Raw genomic sequence first — 25963 nt, 5'->3', positions numbered from 1 at the left:
CTGATATTCTTTCTCTTCAGAGCCCCCAGGAAAATTAGAATTTTTCATCAAGACTGATATAGGGGGAGCTGAGGTTGTGGCTCAGGGGCAGATCACTTGTCTAGCATGTGTGAGGCACCAGGTTTGATTCTCAGCACCACGAATCGATAAATTAAGGTCCACTGAAAACTAAAAAATATATATGTATAAAAAAAGACTGATATAAACCAGAATCCAGTGAGACTCACTGCCTGACTACCTCCAAGCCTAACAGAAACTGCTTCCACCAACCGTACATAGTGCACTATCATTCTGACGGAACTTCAGAACAACTTGGTCCACCTGGGAAGGGAGTCTCTGAACTATAAGCCACCTGCTTTTTGTTTGTTTGTTTGTTTGTTTAGGAAGAAGAATAGAGAACCAGATTTGCAGAGGGTACAGTCTAGGATAACTTTGGGGAGTTGAACAGGAAGAGTTTGTATAGGAACTAGCAGATATTTTTACAAAGATGATTTAGATGATTCAGCAGTTTTTTCTGAGATAGACACAAATGAAAACATCCAGTCACAAAGAATGTTCTGCACAGGAAACGTTTACAGTTGCATTATTCATAACAGCCAACCATCATGGAAAGGACTGATGGCCCCCTGGTGCCTCTTGTATAAAGGCACTATGATCATTTGGATCTCAAACCTAGCCTTCTTCCTAAAACACCAGATGGCTCCTCACCATGGTGTACTGCCCGCCACAGCCCCCAAAGCCACAGAGCCAACCAACCCTGGAATGCAACCTCTGAAACCCTGAGCTAAAATAAACCTTTCGTCCTTTAAGTTGATTTATCTCACATATTTTGTCACAGCGACAGAAATCTTTCACAGACACGAATCCCTTTCATGAGGGCTCCACCCTCCTGACCTAATGACCTCCCAATGGTCCCAGCCCTTAATGAACATCACACTGGAAACTGGATTTCAACCTGTGAATCTTGGAGAATCACTGGAGCCTGGCTAAATTAAGGGGGAAAGGTCACTAATGAGCTCAAGTCGAAGGTAAGTCTAAGGGACCTTACCTCAGGCAGAGCTCAATCCAGGCATTTGAACAGGGTTCCCGGGTCTCTGTGACTTTTTCTCCGGCCTGGGCTTTCTTCCATCTCAGGCAGACGCTCCACATAGCTACCAAGATGGTGCCCAACATCTCTAGAGTCAACTGGTCCTTAATACGGGTGACCTCAGAGGAGGGAGTTGGTCGCTCTCCTAGTGTCTTGGTGTGCTTTGTGTTGCTGTAACAGAAGATCACAGAGTCAGAAACTTTTAAATGATAGAAAGGTACCTGGGTTATGGTCCTGGAGGTTGGGTAGCCCAAAGATATGGCACCAACATCTCATGAGGGTCTTCTTGCTTCATCACCCCATAGCAGAAAGAAGGATGAGAGAGAGGCAGAGAGAGAGAGGAATTTTTTTATAAGAAGCCTGCCCTTACAATAACCCAATTCTGCAAAAATAACCCTAAAATCTGCTGATGAGGACGGGGGCTCTCCTGACCCAGTCAGTACTCATTAGGCTCTCCCTCCCAACACTGTTATATCCAAGAGTAAGTTTCCAACGCGTGAGCTTTGAGGGGACACATCCAAACCATACAGCCAAACAGACACTGGAAAATGACCCACACTCCCGCCTTTCCATCAATCACAGCCAGGTGAGCAGGGGTCTTACCTCACCCCTGGGGTGGGACCATGTGATTGGCAGGCCCGCCGTGACAGGGAGGGGCAATTCCTGAAAGCAGTTTCTGTACCAAAGAGGAAAGCGTGTGTGAAAGACCAATCATCGACAGGTGTCCACCAGAGAGGCCCCGTAATGAAATAATGAGCTTATCCTCGTGGTTAACACGTTTCCAAGCAGAGGAACATGAGGCCAGGCACAAACCGGGAATCCCTTTAAGCTGTAAAGCAGGTAATTTTGGAAGAACCCAATTGGCCCCAGTGAAGAGCTTCTCTAGGGTCTTAATCTCTTCAAAGTAACTTGCATTTGGAACTCCAGTAAGGTGCAGAGAGAGGGGGTCAGGGCAGGATCATGAAGTCATAACAGATCATGAAAAATATCTGCCACGTGTATATTGTTCACAGCTGCAAACCGTAACCGGTACACGGTGAAGAGAGAGTCTCCCCCACATCTTACCTCCCAACTCCATCTGCCTCTTCTTGCTTGTGAAACTTTCAGAGGTAGTCGTGCATACGTAGGAACACACATAGGGGTGGCTTCTAGGCGAAGAGATTCTTTTCTAGAAGAGCCTCGCCCAACAGACCACCATGAAAATGTGATATTAGAAGCCGACCTCAGAGGGACTTGAACATCAGGTCCCCGGCTCTATCCCTCCTGTTTGAGCCAAACATGGTGGCACATGCCTGTGATCCCAGCTAGCCTAGAGGTTGAGGCAGGAGGATCACAAGTTCAAGGCCAGACTGGGAAATTTAGAGAGACCCTGACTCAAACTAAAAATATATATATTTTTTAAAGACTGGGGGTGTGTCTTAGTAGTGGAGCGCTTTGTTAGCAAGCATAAGGCCCTGGATTCAATCCTCAGCACTAAGACAATCAGAGAGAGAGAGAGAGAGAGAGAGAGAGAGAGAGAAGGAGAGAGAGGGAGAGAGGAGTGTGTATTTGACAGCAGAGGAGTATTGGGGAAGGTTTACTAGAGAGATCAAGGCAGGCCTCCATGAAGCGACATTTGCACAAAGACCCCAAAAGAAGTGAGGAACAAGATGGGCAATTTTCTGATAAGAGCATTTCAGGTAGAAAAATATCCTTGCATGTGCAAAGGCCCTGAGGTGTACATGAAATAGCTGCCTGGAATGTTCAAGGAATAACAAAGAGGACCGGACATGGAAAAAGGAGTGAATGAGGGAGGGGGTTGAGGAGATGAGACCAGAGGGCCCTCGTGTGAAGATGGGTCCCTGTAAAGACTTTCATTTTTACTTGAAACACAACAGGAAATCTTGGAGGGTTTGCACCAAAAGAGGAACATGAACTACAAAAGCACTCACTTTTAGAGTGCACTCGTTTCCTACAGCATCTGTAAAATGTCCCCACAAACTTAGTGGCTTAAAGCAACATAAGTTTATCATCTTGCCTGGGTCTCGCTGGGCTAAAGTCAGGGTGTCAACCCGACAGAACTGGGTATGTGTTCTGTGTCTTTTCCAGCTTCTAGAGGCCAGCCCTGTTCCTTAGCTTGAGGGCCCTTCGTCCATCTTCAAAGCCAACTCTCACGTCGGCCCGACCTCTGTGACCACCGTCACATCTCCTGAGACACCCATCCCCGGGTCCCCCTTTTCCCTGGGTAACAGTTCACATGACCACATTGGGTCCACCCAGAGACTGCAGGATGATATCTCCAAATCCCCAACTCAGTGACTTCTAGAAAGTTCTTTTTGACACATAAGATACTACATTCCCAGGTTCCTGGGGCTGGGACATTTTCAGGGGACCATTTAATGTTCTGAGAGTGTGGAAGGGGCCATTGGACCCACCAAGGGGGTGAGGGGAGGTCCAGGGAAGGGGAATGTCATGGGAGGGTCCAAAATGCACCCCCAAGGAAGGGACCACCCCTCTCCAAAGTCCCCTCCAGTCGTCTTGGTGGCTGCTGGCTGAGTCCTACTCCTTCTGGACTCTCTTCCTTGCAGACCTGTCCCAGGGACTCCCCCCCATGGCAGTCCACTCTGATGCCCCTGGAGAAGGGACAGCCTTCTCCCTTCCCCATGCCAAGGCCAGACAGGGGCATTTCCAGCAGAGCTTTGCCTGGGGGCCGAGGGGATGAGCACCATCTGTCACTGCTGCCCTAGGGAGGGCTCATCTTGGAGCTCATAGACACCAGCATGGGGGGGGGGGAGCTTCCAGAAAGTTCCAAGCACCATCCCACCATTCCTTGAATCCAAGGAATGAACCCTTTCTTGCCTGATCATAAACCCCAGGTGCCGCAGTCCGGCTGCAGCAAAATAACCGGGGGGTGACGAACAACTTGTGTAGATTGATACAGCAGGAGTGGGAGCCGTTTATTGTAGGACAGGAGGGTTATATATACATTCCACACAGCTTATCTAATTAGCATAAACTCGATACATCAGTCAACCAATCAGGAATCTCCACACTTAATGGCTCGCTGGCGTGACTTCACAAACCACTCCCTCTGGCATTTTGCCAGGCACCATCCAGACTTGTTTACAGACTCTAGCACCCAGGGGTTCTGTGTCCCCATGTGCCACCTAATGGGACTGAGAAAGGGAAACTTGATCCCCCACAGAGCCCTCCCAACAAGCCAGTCCCAAGTCACAGTGCTGTCTCTCAAGCCTGGAACATTCCATCCTAAACATATCATACGGCCAACCACAGCTGAAGTCAAAACTTTAGGAAAACCAGAGGGCGGTGGCGCACGCCTGTGATCCCAGCACCTCGGGAGGCTGAGGCAGGAGGATCATGCACTCAAAGCCAGCCTCAGCAATTTAGGGAGGCCCTAAGCAACTGAGCAAGATCCTGCCTCAAAATAAAATATAAAAGGGGGTGGGGATGTGGCTCAGTGGTTTAAGTGCCTCTGGGTTCAATCTCTGGTACAAAAAAAAAAAAAAAATTAGGAAAACATTTCTCCAATTCTCTCAATCCTGCTGAGGATACATTAGGAAACAAGACAACCCGTCCGCAAGCCTCGATATTACAGTGACTGCAAGGTTTTCGTGGGCTTCCATTTGCTTTATTTGGGAGAAAAAGGGACTCATTCCAGGAATCTGTCCTAAAAATAATCAACCTCTCTAACTCTGGCACAACAAATGTTAGTGATTTCAATAGTCAAAAAAAAAAAAAAAATAGGTGTTTTTTTTTTTTTTAAATTTGAAGTTCTTTTTCAATGTGGGTCCACCACTTTGGGTGAATTCATGGGTGGAAGAAAAGAACCAACAAATTTCTGTCAAAAGTAAGTATTTTCAGCTCCGCAACTTCTACAGTCCAAAGTGCCCCTCGTCAACCCAGCCACTGTGGCATAGAAACAGCCCTAGACAACATGTAGTAGAATGGGTGTTCCAACAAAATTTAATTTTCCAAGGGAAACGGCTTTCTTTTTCAAAACAATGGACTCTGCTTAGTCAGGAAATTGAGTTCCTAAGTCAACATGTAATTAAGAAAACCAAGTGTCATCAAAATAACCCATTCCCATCAACAAAACCATCGAGCAAAGACCAGTGGGTTTGTGTCCTCCACCTGGTATGAGGACCCACACAGCTAATGAATAACTTACATCAGATGATGAGATCGTGAAACAGAAAGTCACAGACTCTCTGATGGATGATCTTCCTCGTATCCAAACTATTATTTTGCCTCTTTTCTGGATAGAGAATTAGATACAAGTAAGTGAAAGGAACACATCTTTGATGCAATTTCAGGAGATCAGAAACTAGACAATTATAGAAGTCATCCCTATTCTCATGGTAAGTTCTAGAAAACGACCTATGCTACCCACCCAGCATGTTTCATGTCCTGAGATATTAGATGATGATGCATGAGACCATCACCATTAGGAAGGCATTCAAAAACCAAATACCCAGTTCAACTTCAGTCTCATTAAGAGAAATGCAAGTTAATACTACACTGAGATCCCGGATAAACACATTGGTGGTGAGACTCACCTGCATTGCCGGTGAGTGTGTTAATTGACACCACCCTTGTGGCGGTCCTATAGGTACTATTGAACAAAACCACCAATGCAAGTGCTCTTGGACCCAGCAATCCAGCTTGGAAGAATTCACCCTCCAGATACCCAGACACACTTGTGAAATGAGGTATGCACAAGGTTATTTATTGCAACATTGTTTCTTCCAGTAAAAAAAAAAAACTGGAAACCACCCAAGTGTCCATCAGCTTGATGATACTATTTTAAAAAATGCTTTCTATAAATTCTTATGGAAAGATCTCTAAGCTACAGCAAGTGAAAAACAGTTATTTGCAGAACAGTGTGTATCATTGTGAATCAATATGCTATCTTTTCTGCAAAAAAGGTGAGAGAACACACAAATATGTGTGTATATTCATAATTGCATGAATAAATCGGCAAGATACCAAAGCAACTTCTTATAAAGTGGCTACCTGGAAGGAGGGAGGGTTCAGGGCAACTTCGGTGGATGTGGGAGGCAATTAAAGAGACTTTTCATTTTTATGCCTTTTCATAGAGTTAAGTTTGAAGCCATATAAATGTATTGTCTCCCCCCGCCAAAAAAAAAAGTGAATTTTAAATTCAATTTAAAAGAAAATAATCATCTGAAATCAGGACATGGAGGTGCTTGCCTATAATCCCAGTTATTCAGGAGGCCGAGGCAGGAGGATTGTAAGTTCAAGGCCAGCCTCAGCAACTCAGCCAGACCCTGTCTCCAAAAAAAAAAAAAGACAATTAAAAAATAAAAAAGGGGCTGGGCATAGAGCTTAGTGATAGAACGCCCTTGGGTTCAATATCCAATACCACCAAAAAAAAGAAATTATCATCTGGTAACCAAAATATTTTATACTATTAACAAACTAAAATGTTATTTTAAAAGTTAATTTCAATGGGGGATAGTAGAGGATACGAAAGGCAGCAGAACACAACAGACACTAGTATGGCAATATGTAAATCAATGGATGTGTAACTGATGTGATTCTGCAATTTGTATACGGGGTAAAAATGGGAGTTCATAACCCACTTGAATCAAAGTGTGAAATATGATATATCAAGAACTATGTAATGTTTTGAACAACCAACAATAAAAAAATTTTTTAAAAAGTTAATTTCATCATGATTTTATCCTTAATTTCATCCATAATTATCTTGAAACTCAAAGAGTACATTGACTAAAAGAGCCAGAACAATAAATAATCCATGCTGTATGATAACATTTACACAAAAGTCTTCAAAATACAAACTACTCAGTGATGACAGAAAGGACACAGAGTTGTCCAGGGATGGGGGGTGGGGCAGAGAGGGGTGGGTGGGAAGGAGCCATTGCAAAGAAACACAGAGCTTTAGGTCTGACCCAAGTGTTCAGCATCTTGACCGTGTGATGGTTTCAGGGGTAGGCACCCATGAAATATGTCAAAACTTATCCAGTTGTGCATTTTTAATATGTGTCGTTGTCAATTACATCTCAATAAAGCTTTTTAAGGTAAAGTTGATCTTTTTCCCATTCCTAATTTCCAATTTTGTTGTTTTACAACAAACATATGTAATATCAGAACAGGAATCATGAGTACAACTTATAAATCATAATACATATTTGAGAGTGCAATGTTTAAATTTTTTTTCTCATTGAAAGAAGCTTGTGGGGCTGGGGATGTGGCTCAAGCGGTAGCGTGCTCACCTGGCATGCGTGCGGCCCGGGTTCGATCCTCAGCACCACATACCAACAAAGATGTTGTGTCTGCCGAAAACTAAAAAATAAATATTAAAAAAAAAAAAAGAAGCTTGTAACCACAAATGTCTGGGAACCCCTGGCTGAAGCCAGTTTCAAACTCATTTGTGGCATTGAAACCCCGTATTTAACTGCTACCCTCGACTGCCCCCTGCTGTAAGTCGGTTTGGTGACACCCTTAGCCTCCGGAGCTCACAATTTTAATGAGGAAAGTTGTGTCCCAGGGCAAAAGATTTTTTTTTTCCATAGGTCTGTTTAGAATCAAATCCTTCTAAATTACACGCACAGACAGACACACCGTATAGAATAGCTCCAGATCTTTCTACCACACCGGCTTCAAGGCAGATAAGAAAGGAACCATTCAAAACTGAATAAGAAAAAAAAAAAATCAGAAAGAAAAGGAACAGGTTCAAAGTCGAAACCCTTCCCCAGGACCCTGAATGCCCCACCCTGGAGGGCACGGGCAGAAAGGGTTCCTCTAGGGTTCAACGCGCACCTCCACCCTTTCTCCAGGTAACTCAGGGACTTAAAACCCAACCTCTTGCCAACCAGGGTTGCAAGAAAAGTTAGCTGTAAGCATCCTTCTGGCGGAAGTCCAGAGAGCTACTTAGGCTCTGGGATCTGAGAGAAGCCCAGGAGAGGACTTTTAGGGACTTTACAAGTGTCTCTCGACAGTTGCTTCCAATAACTTCTAAAACGGGTGAGCTCATGATTTCCATTTAAGACTCGCTGTGACATGTGGCCAAGAACTCACCTCCAGTGCAGTAGCCATGCTCAAAACCATGCTCCGTGGTGGGATCCAACCCAAACCGGAATCCAGATGTCATAATTAGGCAATGTGCCCAAGGTAAACCCAAAGCCTAAGTAAGGCGATTCTGCAGTCACCCCAAGTAAGCCACCACCCTATAAATACTACTCAGCAATAAGAGAGAATACAATCATGGCATTTGCAGGTAAATTGATGGCGTTGGAGAAGATAATGCTAAGTGAAGTTAGCCAATCCCCCAAAAAAACAAATGCTAAATGTTTTCTCTGATATAAGGTGACTGACTCATAGTGGGGTAGGGAGGGAGAGCATGGGAGGAATAGATGAATTCTAGATAGGGCAGAGGGTGGGAGGGAAGGGAGGGGCCAGGGGGTTAGCAAGGATGGTGGAATGTGAGGGACATCATTATCCAAAGTACACGTACGAAGACACGAATTGGGTGTCAACATACTTCATATACAAACAGAGATAGGAAAAATTGTGCTGTATATGTGTAATACGAATTGTAATGCATTCCACTGTCATTTATTTTTTAAAAAAAATCAATAAAATAAAATAAATAAATACCTCCATGTTGTTATCAGTGCCCTGCTTCCCCAGAAACATAAAAATCACAGCAATGTTATTAAAAATCGAGTCTCCGATAAAGTGGAGCCTTGGTCTGATCCGTGGGGGGTTCTGCCGGAAGTCCCTCCAGGGGACAATTGTGATGGGTAACTTCTGAGAGGCAGCTCCCATCAGCCCAGGAAGGAAGACAGCTAGGAGCTGCTCATGGCCACCACCCACTGGGACGTGGTGGTGAGATGCCACAGGGTCACCCCAACCACTTCCCCTAACCCCCAAATAGGTACCACTCACCAGGATGGATGCCCAGCAAGCCCGAAGCTGGAGTGCCAGGTTCTGTTGGGGGGAAGGAGGTTTTCTTACATTTTATTAAGAAAAGTGAACAAATCTGTTACATATGGAATCCATCCTATTGTGACCATCAGGGAATAGCTCTCCTGTCTGTGTCTTCATTTGCTCTTAACCTTTAAACCAAGTACAGTCACACATCACTTAAACGACAAGATGTGTTCTGATCCATGTGTTGTCAGGAGGCTTCGGTGTTATGTAGACATCATTGAGTGTACTTGCACAGACTAAGCGACAACGCCACTGAGCCACATAACCTTATGGGGCCACTGTCCTATATGGTCCTCCATCAAAATATCATTACGCAGTGCGTGACTCCATAGCTCATGATACAGTGGCACATTTTCAATAACCAGCTTGCCAGCTGTCGCTCTGACAGCACGTTGGTTGATATTTTTGTTTAGATTAACCAGGGGGAAGAGAAACAGGGAACTTGACTCGTTTTCAGGGATACAAGGAACTTTGCTGAATCCAATAATAGATTTCAAATATTGGAAGAGCATCTCCTTGATGTTTTATGCCATTCCCGAACACGAAGCTTTTTAAAATATTTTTTTATGAAAACACATATCATAAACTTATTCCTCTTAACCATTTTAAAGTGTAAGGGTTTAGTAGTGTTAAGTGTATGTAGAATATTGTGAAACACATCGCTGGAACTTTTTTTTTTTTAAGAGAGAGAGAGAGAGAGAATTTTAATATTTATTTTTTAGTTTTCGGTGGACACAACATCTTTGTTTGCATGTGGTGCTGAGGATCGAACTCGGGCCGCACACATGCCAGGAGAGCGCACTACCCTTGAGCCACATCCCCAGCCCAAGAACTTTTTTAAACCCATTAAACAACTCTCTGCCCCTATACCCAGCAGCCCCTAGCAATCTCTAGTCTACTTACTACATCTATGAATTTAATTACTGTAGATGCCTCCTCGAACTGAAATGATGGTGAGTGACATTTCACTTGACCTAAGGTCCTCAAGGTTTATCCTCATTGTAGCATGTGACAGAGCTTCTTGCTTTTTAAAGGCTGCATAGTATTCCCTTGTCTGTATATACAGCATTTTGTTTACCCATTCATCCCTTGATAGACATTTCAGTTGCTTCTACCTCTTGGCTATTATGAATAGTTCTGCCATGATACAATACACTTTTGATTTTAATTCTCACTGTTGACATTTTCTTCATTGTTTTAAGTATAGGAAGTCAGCGAAATCTCTATCAAGGTCCAATTTGTAATATACATTGATTTCCGGGGTGTAAATTACTCACACCATAACTACTTCCAAGATGTTAATGTGATGTCACTGAGCAGGGAGTCAGCATGTGTTCCAAGTAGCACCCCATTACACAGTATTTCCACCATATCGATGCCATCAATGTAAATAACCTCAAGAGCAGAGATAACAGTAAAATAATTAGAAAGCAATGTTTTGAATATATGTTACTTTCCTCTTTAGCATAATGTATTTAATTGTAAGTTTATATAGCTTAAGTGTGTGTGTGTGTGTGTGTGTGTGTGTGTGTTACTAGGGTCTGACCCCAGGGGCCTTCTGCCACTGAGCTACACCCCTTCTCATTTTGAGATAGGGTCTCACTAAATTGCCCAGGCTGGCCTCAAACTTGCGATCCTCCTCCTTCAGCCTCCTGAGTTGCTATAGTTTAATTTTTAATAATTGTGATTTATGCAACAGGTCACAAAATTCCTGAAAACATATCAGCTGGTTCTCACACACGGGTTCCATGTCCATGAAACTATTACCATATCAAAAAAAAAAAAAAAAAAACATGATCAGATCCCTGGAAGCCTCCCTGATGCCTCGAGCTATTTTCTCTCTCCTCTCTCCCTCCCCACCCCTGGGATGGCCAACACCCTGGCTTCACAAATGGAATCATAACCCTGCAGTTTGAAAAGGTACCACTAGAGGCCTCTCGTGAGGCAAAAACAAAATGCTCCGACTACCTCCAGGATTTTTGCTTCCCAAACCCAGTTCCTTGACTGAACTGGCCTTGGGGAACACGAGGAGGAGGTTGGTGATTCATGCCCCAGAGAATATAGAGGAAACCCCTGGGCCCTGAATCTGTGTGCGATTGAGTCCCCAGAGGACATGTATGATCACATGGTCCCCAGCAGGAGTTATGGGGACCAAAATTGGCAAGGAACCCCAGCGGGGGCTTTGTCCTCAAAACCTAGCATGGTTTGCCAATGAATTAGCACGGCTCCAATGAGTACTGAGGGCTGGTTCTGTGGGTACCAGGCCCAATGGCTCCTTTGGGATTAAGGCCTAAACTTAATCTCAGCTCTGTAGATGGTCCCTGATCCAGTGGAGGTGAACCTCTGGAGAAACTCTTGGAAGAACAGGAGAAAGAAAATATAACACTGAGGTGAGATTCACAGACTCGGGCATGACACAGAGCTGAGTTTGGATCATTGCCTTGTTACTTCCTAGTTTGGGAAACTTGGGCAAATTAAGCTTTCCGAAACTTAGTTTGCTCTTCAATAAACAAAGGGTAACAAACCTTTCCTGGCAAGTTAGTTAAAAGATTAAGTAGATCATATATGTGAAGCAAGAAGAGGGTCTTAGATATTTATTTCAACAGTGAATAATTTTATACTCGGGGGACTAAAGGGAGACTCCTATTTTGTTTCCAAAGGCATTCTAGAATTTACTATGTGCAGAACTGGTAGGGTGTGAAACATGGATGTATTCATTCATTTCTCATTAACTATAACAAAACACCTAAAGCAGGTTGACGTTATAAGGAAAAGAGGTTTATTGGGCTCACAGTTTTGGAGAGTGCAAGGCCAAACAGCATGGGGCAGGGCCTAGCAAGGGTTTCATGAAAAAGGCAGGATCCAGGAGGAAGGATCACATCTGGAAACAGGAAACCACAGAAAAACTGGGAACTATTGTCTCTTTCCTAGGGGTGGCCCCCTTCCCCCTGTTTGACCTAAGGACCTCCCACTTGGCTCCACCTCTTAAAGGTACCACTACCTTGGAATTCCACTACCTTGGGGACCAAGCCTCCAAGTCACGAACCTTTGGATGGATAAACATAGCAGGGGAATTAAAACAGTTCTGTATCATAATACAAACAGCTGCTTCACCTGGTCAGGAACCTATTGGCACATGGATGCACATACAGGCCACATACGTGCATCGAATGTTACATAAATGGAACAGATATGCATTGAGAGTATTTTCTATTTTTGAGTAGGTTTTTTTTTTAATTTTTATTTTTTTTTATTTTTTATTTTTTTTGCTGGCTTATCCATTCATTAGTACAACATACCCTCTCTAGCTTACCACAAAACCCTCATTAACAAACCCATATAGCATATCCTGTATTTTTCTCTAGACCATTCTTTCAAGGGTGGGTGTTCTGTAATTCAGTCGGCTGTTTCTCAGTTGAAGGATGCTTGTGTTTTTCGGCTTGTTTGTCACCAAGAACAATGCTGCCACAAGCACCCTTATGTCTCCATCATTATAACCCTGGGTGCTTTTGTTTTTACAGGAAATATTCCCAAGAGTGAGTTTTCCAGGTCAGAGGGTAACATTTTTTTTTTTCATTTTTCCATGGTTGTTAGCAGATTGCATTCGAACAACTCGTGGACAATTAGCATTTCCTCCAGCACTGTGTGAGAAGGCTGCCGCCATATGCCCAGAACCATAGACTTAGCATTCTTTTTCCTTGTTGTTTGGGGTTTCTTTTATTCTGCTTATTATGGACATTTTCAAATATTTTTTAAAGAAAATAAGATAGTAGGAGGAGCCCCCTAAAAAACTTACTAATCAACTTTAGCAATTATCAGTTATTCTCACATTTTTGGGAGGCTTCTTTTTAATTTTTTGCAAATTTATGGGCAAAAACTGATATACTTGTTGTTACTTTTTTTAATCTTGTTTTTCCCATTTCTCTGACTGCTAGGGATTTTGAGCACATTTTCACGTGTTTGGAATTGATCTGATGTAAGGGTCTATTCATAGCTTTTGCATATTTTTTAGTTGTTTTGTCTTTTTCTTGTCAATTTATGGGAGCAGATATATAGATATATCGTAGATGTTAATCCCTGGCTTATTGTCTAAATTATCAGTATTTTTCTAATCTGGTGTTTGTTTAACATGCTTTTTACCATTCTAAAGTTTTATTTTTATTTATTTCACATATATTTGTTTTTCTTTTACATCTTCTCTATTTTCTCTATTTCTTTAAAAAAAAAATCACCACCACTACCATCAAATGTCAGCTGGTACAACAGTTTGGAAAATGGTTTTCCAAAATCTATAGAGGCTGAACATGTCCTATGACCCGGCAATTATGCTCCTGAGTATATGACTAATTGAAATGTATAAATGTGCTCACCCAATAACAGATACAAGCTGGCCCATGGTGGCACATGTCTGTGATCCCAGCGACTTGGGAGGCTGAGACAGGAGGATAGCAAGTTCAAGGCCAGCCTCAGCAACTTAGCAAGATCCTGTCTCATAAAATAAAAAGGGCTGGGGATGTGGCTCCCTGGTAAAGCATCTCTGGGCTCAATCCCCCTGTATAAAAAAGAAAGAGGAGGAGGAGAAGGAGGAGACAACTACTATGTGACCAGTGGCTCTTTGTACACTGTTCTGTATGATAGACTTCAATAAGAAATTTACTAAAAACTACAAAATCAGTCGCCCCACAGAATATGATTGTCATATTATTTACATTGACCTTTAATATACCAGAATGTATTTTGTATACTACGGTACACAAGCTTCTACTGTATCCCCAGTGAAAGCCCTTGTATAATCCGCTTCTCGTGAGTGGAAGGTGAGCTGCGTCCAACGCAGAGAATTTGGCAAAGGTGCCAAGGTGCCATTTCTGAGATTAGGCTACCAAAGATGGTGATTTCTATCTTGCTAGCATCTCTACCTCTGTCCTCCTCTCACCTCCCTTCTCTCCTCCCATCCCTCTTCCTCTCTCCTCTGTCACTCTCTTTCTCATGAATTACACTGCCATGTTATGAACTCTCCCTATGGAAGAGACCCCCACAGAAGGAATTGAAGGTGGCCTCCAACATTTCCCAAGCAACTGAGGCTCCTATTCCAAGAGCCCACCAGGAACTGGGTCCTGCCCACAACCACAGGAGTGAACTTGGAAGTGACTCCTTCCCCCGTCGACCCTTTCAACGACTATAGCTCTGGTCAGCACCATGGTTGCTAAGCCCCCCCACAGAAACTGAGATCGAATCCAGCAATATTGGAGGTTCTCTTCTATGCGGCAATAGGTAACTAATACATATACGGTATGAGAAAGATTTGCATTTTTCCTGATGGGTAGACAATTGTGCCACAGTATTAATCAAATATTCCTATGAATTAAGACATCATCTTTGTCATTTATTAAATTCTCACATATACTGCTACATATTTTTGGATTCTCTGTTCAATCCAACTGACATTTTATCTGGTTGGCAGTTCCTGTGCTAAAATCATCTTGATATTGTGGTATTACAATATGTTCTGGTGTGAAACAAGCCCCCTTCCTATTAGACTTCATGTCCACACTCTTCCTGACTTTTCTCCAACATTTACTCTTGCATAAGATCTTTATTTTCATCGATTTTTTAATTTTTAAAAAAAAAAAACATGATTTAATAAGAATTTCATTATACTTATATTTTCATTTAGGGAGAATTGGCATTTTTATAATATTAAGTCTTCCCACACAGGGACATGTCTTTCCATTTGTTCACATTTTATGACCTTCATAAAGTTTTAGTTTATTTTTTTTCTAGGTCCTGTGCCCCTCTAATTAAATTGATTCCTAAGTATTTTCTTTTTATTGCTAGTGTGGCTGGGATACTTTTGCCATTTCTGTTTATTTTCTCCATTCTGTTGCTAGAATAGATAAAAAAAAAATGGTATCAAAGTACAGTAGTCCTCAGTCTCCACAGGGAGTGAATCCAGGAACCCCTTGGATACCAAACTCCATGGATGCTCAAGTTCTTGATACCAAATGAAATAGTGTGTGCATATAACTGATGGACATCTTCCCACATATTTATCTAATTATTTTTCATACTGGGGATTGAACCCAGGGATGCTCTACCACTGAGCTACATTTCCAACCCTTTTTATTTTATATTTTGACACAGGGTCTCACTGCATTGCTTAGGGCCTCTGCTAAATTGACCTCGAACTTGTGGTCCTCCTGCCTCAGCCTCCCAAGTTGCTGAGATTACAAACATACATCACCAAGCCAGGCTGTACTTTACAGATTACTTATAATACCTAACACAATGTAAATGTCATGCAAATTGTTGCTATTCTGTAGTGCTCGGGGACTAAGGACAAGAAAGATAACCCTATGCCCATTCAGTATGGATGCAATTTTTTTTTCAAATATTTTCAATATTTTAATGCACAGTTGGTCGAATCTACAAATGTGGAATCTGTGGATCTGGAGGGCCAAGGGAATGTGTCCATAGATACAGAGCAGTTAAGAACACAAACTGGGATGGAGGGAAGCAATGTAGCTTCATTTCTTTATGGCTAAAATGTGTATAAATTTTATTCAATTTTCTAAAGCTTCATAAACTTGCTACATTGAACCTCTTTTCCCTTCTAATCTCTCTCTCTCTCTCCCCCCCCCCGCCCTCGGTCAAGCTTTTCATCCATCTATCTACTTCTATTTCTAACTTGCTCCATTTTAGGTTGCTGTAGCAGAATATCCCAGACTGGGTAAATGACAGACAAGAGAAGTTTATTTGGCTCACAGTTCTGGAGGCCAGGAGGCCCAAGAGTCTGGTGCCAGCTCTGGCAAGGCCCTTCTTGCTATGTCCTCCCGTGGCAGGAGGCATCACGTGGCGAGGGAGAGGGAGTGTACCAGCTCAGGTCTCTTCCTCATCTTATAAAGCCAGTAATCCCATCATGGGGGGCCTTCAGGACCTCATCTCATTCCAGTGACCTCCCAAGTGCCTCCCTGTCCAAATACCCTGAGCATGTGAATCTGGAGATTCAGTTTCTAACACATTAACTTGGGGATCCCCTCCCCCTTCAAGCCACTCTCGGGCACATGGAAACATCCACCCACCTCTGGATCGTGCCAGTCCGTGGGAACCCCCCCCCCCATACCCCTTCTCTGCCCACACTTCTCTGGGGCCTTACTACGTTACCAGGCTCTGCCCAGGAAGCAAGGCCCAGACACCTGCAGCTCTTGGATCCACAAGCCAGCCTGGGGCTGGTTCCTGGGGCCAGGAAGCTGCACGTGTGGCTCAGGGACCTGCAGCCTCCCCTTGAGTGGGAAAAAGGCTGGAGAGAAAAGGAAGCTCAAGAGGGAGAAGGTGTTCATATTTTAACACAGGGTCTCTCCAGGCCTGTAGGGACAGGGAGAAGACACCAGAGGAAACCTGTTAACGCAGGTACTGTGCTTCCAGGACAGGGAGCCACGATGATTTGGTTTTCTGTTCTGATTTTACAAAGTTTCTGGAAGACATAGTATTTTAATCATCACACTCACAGCACATTCCAGTTCACTCATAGTCCGCATGAGGCAGATTGGCTGGGTGAGAAATGACCACGGACCCACGCAATGCGCCTTCCAAAACAAATGTACAGTGTAGACAACATAAAGCACAAGGAAGAGGCCATGCACACTTCAGGAGCTCGGGTTGGTTTCTAATGGGGCAAGAAATCACTTTTGTTAGGAAGTTAGGACTTCTGTGAGGATGTGGGAGAATATTGGAACAGCTCGGCATGAGGGCACAGAGAAGTAAACCAAAGCCTTCGTGGTGTATGTTATTTATTTGATTTTTTTTTCCTAATGTTTACACATGTACATATATATGGGGTATAGTGGGACATTTCCATGCACATATACTGTGTGAACTGATCAAAATAATTAGGGTTTCCATTTTCTGATCATTTCTTAGTGGTTTTCCTTTGAGCTAGTCTCTTCTAGAACGTCACAAAATATATGTTATGGTGAGTTCTAGTCACCCAACTATGCTGGGATGGTTTAGATGTCAGGTGTCCCTCAAAAGCTCATGTGAGAGACAAAGAAAGAAAGTTTAGAAGTGAAGTGATTGGGTTATGAGAGCCTTAGCCTCATCAGTGGATTAATCCCCTGATGTGGATTAACTGGGTGTAGCTGTAGTCAGGTGGGGTGTGACTGGAGGGGGTGGGTCGTTGTTGGCATGCCTTTGATGCCTTTGGCATTTATTTTGACCATGATGAGAAGAGAAAATCAATCTCTCTCTCTCTCTCTCTCTCTCTCTCTCTCTCTCTCTCTCTCTCCCTCCCCTCCCTCCCTCCCTCCCTCCCTCCCTCTGTCTCTCTCTCCTTCCTCGTGCCATGTCCAGTCGCTCTCCCCCACCACCCCCTTCCACCATGATGTTCTGCCTCACCTTGGGCCCAGGACAAGGGGGCTGGCTGGCTGCGGACTGAGACCTCTGAAACCAGGAGTCCCCAGATAAACTTTTCTTCCTCTAACTCTTCTCCTCAGACCTTTTCATCACAGTAGCAAAAAACAAAAAAACAAAACTAGCACACGTGCAACAGAACCATGATGTACCTATGCTAAGCAAGGTTTGCAGGTCTTGAGGTACTGGCGGTTTCCATGGTTACACGGGATGGAAGTGTGATCAGAGGGTGTCTTCCATTCGGTCTGAAAAAGTAGAGCCTGAGACGGGGGTTTCTTGTTCTGGTGATGGGTGGGTAAGAGCTTTCTAGAAAGGAAGTGAAGGGAGCAGCAGGGGACACACGGAAAGAAAGGGTCTCCGCTGGTGCACAAAGGGCACCACAGAGTCCCCCATGTCACTCGTCATGGAAGGGCACCAGGCGGCTCCAGTCAGCCAAGGGCCATTCGGTGTGAGTGTCCTGGGGAGGACAGAGGCCCGCGACTGCAGACTGAGGTGGTGGCCTCTGCGTGGCCAGCAGTCCCAGCCCAGGGCGGAGTCTCCTCCGGGGAGGGCGGGAACCACACGGTCCCCAGGAGGCCCGGAGGGATCCGGCCAAGTGTGCGGCTGCCTTTTGGCGCTATGGGGACCGTCGCCCGCGGGTCCGGGTCGCCGCTGTGGCCCGGGCTCGGGCTCCTGCTCCAGCTCGCGACGCTGCTGGGGACGCTGGGGCCACAGGTGAGAGCCGGGGAGGAGGCAGAGCCTCTAGAGTCTGCGGGGAGCCGGGGACGGGGGCGAGGGCGGGCGAGAGGACAGCGGGGCGATGGGGCGCCTTCCCTTCCTCTCCGGCCCGGGTCACCTCCAGTAGGTCCCTGGGGAAGTGCCACTTGCGTCTGGAGCTGCAGAGGTGTGCCAGCGTGGAAACGCACAGGGAGGCGCAGCGCCCGCCTCTTCTCCACGGAGGGCAGGGAGCAGGGTCCATCTGGAGAAGGGGACAGTCTGGCAGTAGAGCCAGGTCCCTTAAAACTTCTAGGGAGCCTGGCCTCCTTTAAAGATGCGACCAATTTAAGGATCCCCTGCTGAGACATGCGCCTCTACGTTTTTCAATACCAGGCGCTTGGCAATGCACCCCCCACCACCACCACCTTATCCAAGACAGGACCCCAGGTTCAGAACCTCTGAGAAAAGTGAGCTCAAGGTGGTAGGGATCTGGTCCAGCCCAGCCAGGAGCAGAGACATCCAATCTTGGGGGAGCGCAGTCAGGACACAGAAGATGCCCAACCTAAAACCCAACTGCCCAGCCTGGAGCCCCCGCAGCACTAAAGGAAGGGCCTTGGCCTGAGCTACTCCCCAGCCTCCTTTCCAGCTCTGCATCCATCCGCGGTTGTCAAGTAATAATGAGAGCCCGGTGGGGCCAGAGCTGGTGTTTCCAGAAAAATGAGAAATGGGAACAATTAGAAAATCTGATTTTTTTAAAGTGAAATCTTCCAAATGTTACAAAAATTGGTAATAAAAACCAAAATTTTGAACATGAATGGTCAAACGAAATTCGGTGGGGGCAGTCAGTGTGTAGCATCTTCTCTAAGCCATCCTTACTTCTGCCATGTTGCAGACGGAAGAACTGAGGACCAGAAAAGAGAGGGGGCTTGAGCTGGGTGTGGTGGCAGCCTCAGCAACTCAGGCACTTAGCAGCTCAGTGAGACCCCATCTCTAAATAAAATACAAAATAGGGCTGGGGATGGGGCTCAGTGGCTGAGTGCCCCTGGGTTCAATTCCAGGTACAAAAAAAAGTCGGAGGGGGGTGGGTCTTGGAGAAAGCTGCCGCACTCTGCACCAGATACTGTGGGCTCAGACCCCAAGCTGAGGGTCTGAAGCAGGATGTGGCCTTTGCAGGGGTGCGGCTGGGCCACCCGGATGTCAGAATGCCTGCTGTGAGCTCAGCCTCACCCTGTTTGCTCAGGGAGGGGCTACAGCAGGTGAGTTAACCCAGCAGGGGCCAGGTCCAGCCTCCCTCCCCACAGCTACCCCCGAAGCTGTGGTTTGGGGGCCTGTTGGAGTCTGGCACCCAAAGCAGCTGGGCCAGTTTGTGGGGAGGGTGTGGGGCAGAAAGGGTCATTCTAAAAGAGATAGACATTGTGCCAAAGAGAAAGAGACCAGGCTTAGAGTCTGAGTTGCACCTTTGATTATCTGTGTGTCTTTAGGGCAGTAACCTAACCTTCCTGAGCTTCCTACTCCCTGATCAGTGCAATGGGGAGACTCAGAGATGCAATCTCATAGAGAGGCTGGAAGGATCAGGGTAGTCCTTTCATTACAAATTGCAGTGTTGGGGCTGGAGTTGTGGCTCCGTGGTAGAGTGCTCGCCTGGCATGCGTGAGGCCCTCGGTTTGATCCGCAGCGCCGCATATTAATATATTAATCAATTAATTAATTAAAAAGATCCATCGACAACTAAAACATATTTAAAAAAAAAAAAAAAAAAAAACCTTAGGGCTGGGGTTGTGGCTCAGCAGTAGAGTGCTCACCTAGCATGTGCAAGGCCCTGGGTTCCATTCTCAGCATCACATAAAAGTAAATAAATAAAATAAAGAAATTATATCCAACTACAACTAAAAATAAATATTAAAAAAAAACTTGCGGTGTTTTTTGAAAAGCCAGAAGGAACGGAAGCGAGGAGGAAGTGGGAATTTAAATACAGTGGGGGCCAACTCCCCTGGAGGCCCCCAGCTCTGCTGTAGTCACAGGGTCAAAGCAATGATCAGTGCAGACAGAAGCTCCCCCGATCCTCGATCCTCCTCCCCCTCCGTCCCACTTCTGGGAGAAGAGGGGTCACAGTCGGCCCTGTCTGGGGCAGGAGCAAGGGTAGTCTAGGCCTCTCAAAGGAGCCGACGCTGTTCCCCACCACAGGCGCAGACCCTGAAGCCAGAGAGCCTCCTGCTCGTGTCCACCTTGGATGGAAGTCTCCACGCGCTGAGCAAGCAGACGGGGGACTTGAAGTGGACGCTGAAGAATGGTGTGCCAGGGGCTGCCACGGCTCTCTCCTGGGGTCCCTAGTTGGATGGTGGGCATGGTAGGGAGTCACTTGGGCATAGAGAGTAAGCACACGGGTGCCAAGTTCCCACCAAGCCAGTGTCTGCAGGCAGCTTCCCCACTTCCCAGCTGAGTAGCCGTGGGAAGTTCACTTCACCTCTGGGAACCTCGATGTCCTCACCTGTAAAATGGGGCCAAGGGTAATGAGCCCACCTCACAGAGTTCTTGGGAGGAGACCTGGCATTCCTGTTGAATGCTGGGCTCGGTAAGCACCAGCTGTGCTTCTCAACTAGAGTCTACAGGGGGCTCATGCTGCGTGTCCTGTCCCTGCAGATCCCATCATCCAAGGACCAATGTATGTCACAGAGTAAGTGAACACGAGGAGGAGCCGGGAGATGGAGATGGGAGGGTTGTTTTTAGGGGGTGCGTGTTAGAAAGGAGGGAAGAGAATTGGGTCTGGATATGATATAGGGGAAGATCTTGGAGCTCCTGCTGAGAATTTGGAGGGAATGGGAACCTTCATAAAATCAGGGCCTTGAACTCAACCTTCTCCATTTCTTCTCTGTCCCACAGAACAGCTTTTCTCTCAGACCCTGCTGATGGCAGCCTGTACATCCTGGGGACCCAGAGACAACAGGGATTAATGGTGTGTTTCCTACAGTACTCTGGGATGGTGAGGGCCCTGATGCCGTCAGCTGGTGCACTGAAGGGGACTGGGGTAGCATGGTCAGAATCTGGGTGTCTCACCGGGGATGTAAGTCAGGCTCTGAGCATCATGGGTAGGCTGTCTGCTGGAGGGACCGTGGCTCTCACTGTGTCAGCAGAGCAGGCTGAGGACACTGAGGGGGCTTCTCAGGACTCTGGTGGATTTAAGGAGAAACTTATGTGTCAATTAGCTTTTGCTAAATAACCAATTGCCTCAAAACCAAACTACTCGAAATTCAGTGGCATGATATTTAGGCTGGGCTCGGTTGGGTGGTTCTTCTGTTGGTCTGGATCAAACTTGCTCCTGCATCTGTGGTCCACTGTTGGTCAGCTGGATGGCTCCGTTTCTGAAAGTTGAGAGTTGTTTGGCTGGTAACAGGGTATACATACCCTAATCTTACCCTGTCCCCAATATCCAAACCTAACAAGGATCAAGAGCACATGGAGTCCACTCACATAATCCAGACAAGTTCAACTCCAGGGAGAGAACAGGGCAGAGGAGGGTGGTGGGTGGATCTCTACTCCTAGCCACATTGGGCAGGGTCCCCCCTCAGTTCCTTAACCTCTCTGAGTCTTTCATGGCTGTTGACAGTTTTGAAAGTCTCCGTGTTTTTGAGAAGGGCATCAGGCAGGGATCAGGTGTAACCTGGGGCATCTTGACACTGGGTATGGGAAGATCTGCAGGTCCTTGAGAAGCTGTGTAGCAAAGTGGTTATGTACTGCCTCGGAAGACTGTCTAGCTGGGTATAAAATCTGGCTCTGCCACTCAATGGCTGTGTGGCCTCTCTGAGCTCCAGTTTTCTGGGAAGCATAAATAATAATAATGATGCCTCATGAAAATGTGATTATGGGGTCAACCTCGGAAGGGTATCCAGCACAGCTGACTGCTGTGTGTATGTGTATGTGTGTGTGTGTGTGTGTGCGTATGTGTTTCCAATTCTTCCTGGATATTGTCCCTATCCTAGAAACTGCCATTCACCATCCCAGAGCTGGTCCATGCCTCGCCCTGCCGCAGCTCCGACGGGGTCTTTTACACAGGTGAGCTCCTCTCCAGTCTTTGGCATCCAGGTCCAGCCAGCGGGAATGGGAACCTGGGCTGTGATGGGCCAGCCTGACACAGAGGCACAGTGTTTCCCACGCCATCCCCCTCTGCAGGACGGAAGCAGGACGCCTGGTTCATAGTGAATCCTGAGTCAGGGGAGACTCAGATGACACTGACCACAGACAGTCTCTCTACCCCCCACCTCTACATCGGCCGAACACGTGAGTCAGGCCCCAGCTGCTCCCCAAGCTCGGGGCAGCACCCTTCATTCTCTGTCCAGGCCTGGCAGCTGCTATCCAAGTTGAGACCAGGCAGATTGGTCAGTCATCAACAAACATTTAACTCAATGGTGGCAGATACAGAAATGAACAGACAGCCTCATGCTCTGTCATTGGGATATTCACCAGGCCTACAGGAGGGTGCCCAGGAAGTCCCTACGCCACAAAATGAACAGCCTTCAGGATAGGGTGAGGGAAGTATCACATGGGCACTCCTGGTAATCTTGCTTTGGGGGATCTCCAGAGTACACGGTCACCATGCATGACCCAAGGGCCCCGGCCCTGCGCTGGAACACCACCTACTGCCGCTACTCAGCAGCCCCCATGGATGGATCACCTGGGAAATGTGAGTGCCACCTTTCCCCAGCCCTGTCTTGGCATAAGGTCCCCAAGCCAGGGAACCTTGAATGGCATCCATGACCAAGTCCCACCCATCACATGCTGAGTGACTACTACCCTTGATAGATGATTCCAAGGGACCCCCTCAACACCCAGACTTCACCCTCATATCTCCAAGCAAGGTCTCACCATCCCAACTCTTCTATAACCCAAATGACCCCAACCAGGTAGCCTCCAGCTACTAAGTGACCACAAGAAATCCACACACCCTGAGCACTCCCCACTTGCCCTAATTGAACCCTACATGATGAGTGACCCTTGCAGATGATCCCTCAGAGAAACCCAGCCACCCCCTGGATAGTATGCCAGGCCTTCCCAACTGCCCAAGGACCTCACAGGTGCCCCTAAATAACCCCTCAAATCTTGACCATATCCTTCTGCATGAGACTCCATGAAGGTACCCTGACACATCACAAGTGACACTCCCAGGGCCCTTATCTCTTTCATACTCCATGTGACTCCCAGGTGACCTTTATATCTGGGCCACAATGATGACCCATCCTAAGTGAGCCTCAGTCGATGGCTGACTACCCTTCATCCTAAGGTTCCTCTTAGATGACACAGTCTGTCTCACACACATCTGAGTCACCTTTGGATGATCCCATGAACTCTGACCTTCCTATGTCCTGGAAACCCTCCAAGTAATCTCACCTGACCCCCACACACCTGAACATCCCTCTACCCTGGATGCTCTTGGATGTGTCCACGAGGGCTCTCACCTCTCCCGGCCATCTTTCTTGGCAGACATGAGCTACCTCACATCCTGTGGGATGGGCCTGCTGCTGACTGTGGACCCAGGAAGTGGGACGGTGCTGTGGACCCAGGACTTGGGTGTGCCTGTGATGGGCATCTACACCTGGCATCAGGATGGCCTGCACCAGCTACCCCACCTCACACTGGCTCGGGACACCCTGCATTTCCTCGCCATCCGCTGGGGCCACATCCGGCTGCCTGCTTCAGGCCCCCAACATACGGCCACACACTTCTCTGTCTTGGACACCCAGCTTCAGTAGGTATCCACACCTGGGGTCCAGAAAGGGAGCTTCTGGAGTTATCCCAGCCCAGGCCCAATGACCAGGCATGATGTTCAACCACGACCACCAACAGCACCAAAAAAGGTGTCAAAACACTGTGCCCCCAAGTACCTCCAGAGCCCCCTGGTTAGCCCCACTGTTCAGCAACTAATAGGGTAAAATCTGGCCTACGAGCGAGCCTATAGGCCACAGCCCCTCTGATTGCTAGATTCTGTGCCTAACTGATTATTAAATACTTTAAAAATCACCTTCCCTCATAACACCTAATACTTTGGTGTCTCCATCTCGCAGTATCAGGAGAGAGACTGGGAAAGTCTGGGATTGTCCATATATTCATTTTGTTCCCCCAAAACTTAACTAAGCATTTACTATGTGCCAGTCACTTGCTAGGCTCTGGGAGTACAACAATAACAGCCACTGTTCCTGCCTACAGGAATCTCGGAGTCCTAGCATGGTGTGAGAAAGGATGAGATGAGAGAAGTACAGGGTATGGTGGGAATGTATAAGAAAGACACCGAAATTGAGACTGGGGGCAGGGGCAGTCATGGAAAGCTTCTTAAAGAAGGGACATGTAAGTTGAACCCTAAAAGGTAAATAGGAAATGGGAGATAGAAAGCACGTCATCCAGGGAACAGAAAAATTAAATCAGGCTGGAGCATATAGCCAACAGGAAGTGAAGTCTGAAGTTCTAAGTTAACTGGGATCTTGTGGGATCATGTAAAGGGCTTGAACATTTTTCCCCAAGGCTAAGGAGAAATCACTGGAGGACCCCTGAGACCCCCAAATGAGGAAGCGATTTGATCATATTTTCATTGTGGGAAGCTCCTTCTAGTCGCAATGTGAAGAGTGATACAGGGAAAACAGGACACAGAGGATATGCATTAGCTCAGGCAAAGGATGATACTTTGGACGAGAGTGAAAAACGAGAGATGGAAATAAGATATAAGACATGAAGAGGTGATGATAGTAAGAATGATTAGGAAGCGGGGTGGCTGTGAAAGAGGAAAGGGCCAAGGGTCACACTTAGGTTTCTAGAAGCATGTGGGTGCCATCATTTTCAGGGGCAGGGAGCACTAGAGGAGGAAGCCCAGAAAGAAACAGAAGTAGGGGAAGAGTCAGGTGATGTGTTCAGATTTAGAAAATTGAGATTTTTTAAGGGGGGGTCTGGGATAGACATGAATTTATAAATTGTGACTCCAACGTTTGTATCCATTTTGCTGCCCAACTACTCAAGACATAGCACTTAAAAACCACACTTATTAGTTCTCAAGCATCTGTGGGTCATCTGGGTAGATCTTCTGGTCAGGAGTCAGCTGGTGACTTGACAGAGCCAACAATCTAGGATGGTCCCCACTCGCCTCTCTCCATACGGCCTACAAGGTATCAAACAGCATAGTTCTTTGCTACTTCACCAGGTCTTCCTCAATGGTCATCTCAGAGTCCCCAAGAACAATACCAGGGAGGAAGCCCCAGTACACAGGCATTTTACAAGTCCCTTCTAGGGACATAGACTAACACATGTCACATGACCAAGTTCAGAGCCAATATGGAAAGATCCTCTATGCCCACATATCTGAAGTCACACACCACTGTGACCCATTGTTCTCTTTTTTCTCTCTCCCATTAGGATGACACTGTACGTAGGAAAAGAAGAAGCTGGCTTTTATGTCTCCAAAGCCTTAGTCCACACAGGAGTGGCCCTAGTGGTAAGAAGGGGTCTCTAGAGGGCTGGAAAGAGGGGCAGGAGAGGGGCCTCCTTCATGGCTGTCCATCTTCTCCCATAGCCTCGTGGACTGACCCTGGCCCCCATGGATGGCCCGACCACAGATGAGGTGACACTCCAAGTCTCAGGGGAGCGGGAGGGCTCACCCAGCACTGCTGTCAGATACCCCTCAGGCAGTGTGGCCCTCCCGAGCCAATGGCTGCTCATTGGTAAGGTCCCTTGGCTCAGATTTGGAATAAAGGGTCTGTGAGCCCAGATCCTTTAGAAGTTAGAAGGCTGAGATCACCTTCAGCCCTGTGATTTGTGTCC

The 25963-nt window shown here is 46.4% G+C and overlaps 1 protein-coding gene across 1 annotated transcript in view; it reads left to right on the top strand.

Moving 5' to 3' along the window:
* Positions 1-18088: 18088 nt before the first annotated feature.
* Ern2 (endoplasmic reticulum to nucleus signaling 2) overlaps positions 18089-25963 on the top strand; it is a 17646-nt gene continuing 9771 nt past the window's right edge. The window contains exons 1-10 of the mRNA XM_046454372.2: positions 18089-18184; positions 20351-20456; positions 20807-20840; positions 21047-21119; positions 22144-22216; positions 22334-22441; positions 22743-22844; positions 23642-23906; positions 25559-25637; positions 25716-25863. Coding sequence (XP_046310328.1) covers positions 18089-18184; positions 20351-20456; positions 20807-20840; positions 21047-21119; positions 22144-22216; positions 22334-22441; positions 22743-22844; positions 23642-23906; positions 25559-25637; positions 25716-25863 — 1084 coding nt within the window. The remainder of the gene's footprint in view (positions 18185-20350; positions 20457-20806; positions 20841-21046; positions 21120-22143; positions 22217-22333; positions 22442-22742; positions 22845-23641; positions 23907-25558; positions 25638-25715; positions 25864-25963) is intronic.

This window comes from Marmota monax, unplaced genomic scaffold, assembly GCF_021218885.2.
Source record: "Marmota monax isolate L192 unplaced genomic scaffold, Marmota_monax_Labrador192_F-V1.1 WCK01_AAM20220418_F8-fsc00086, whole genome shotgun sequence".
NCBI lineage: Eukaryota > Metazoa > Chordata > Mammalia > Rodentia > Sciuridae > Marmota > Marmota monax.
Note: the sequence above shows the minus strand (reverse complement) of the source record. Positions and strands in the feature narration are given on the sequence as shown.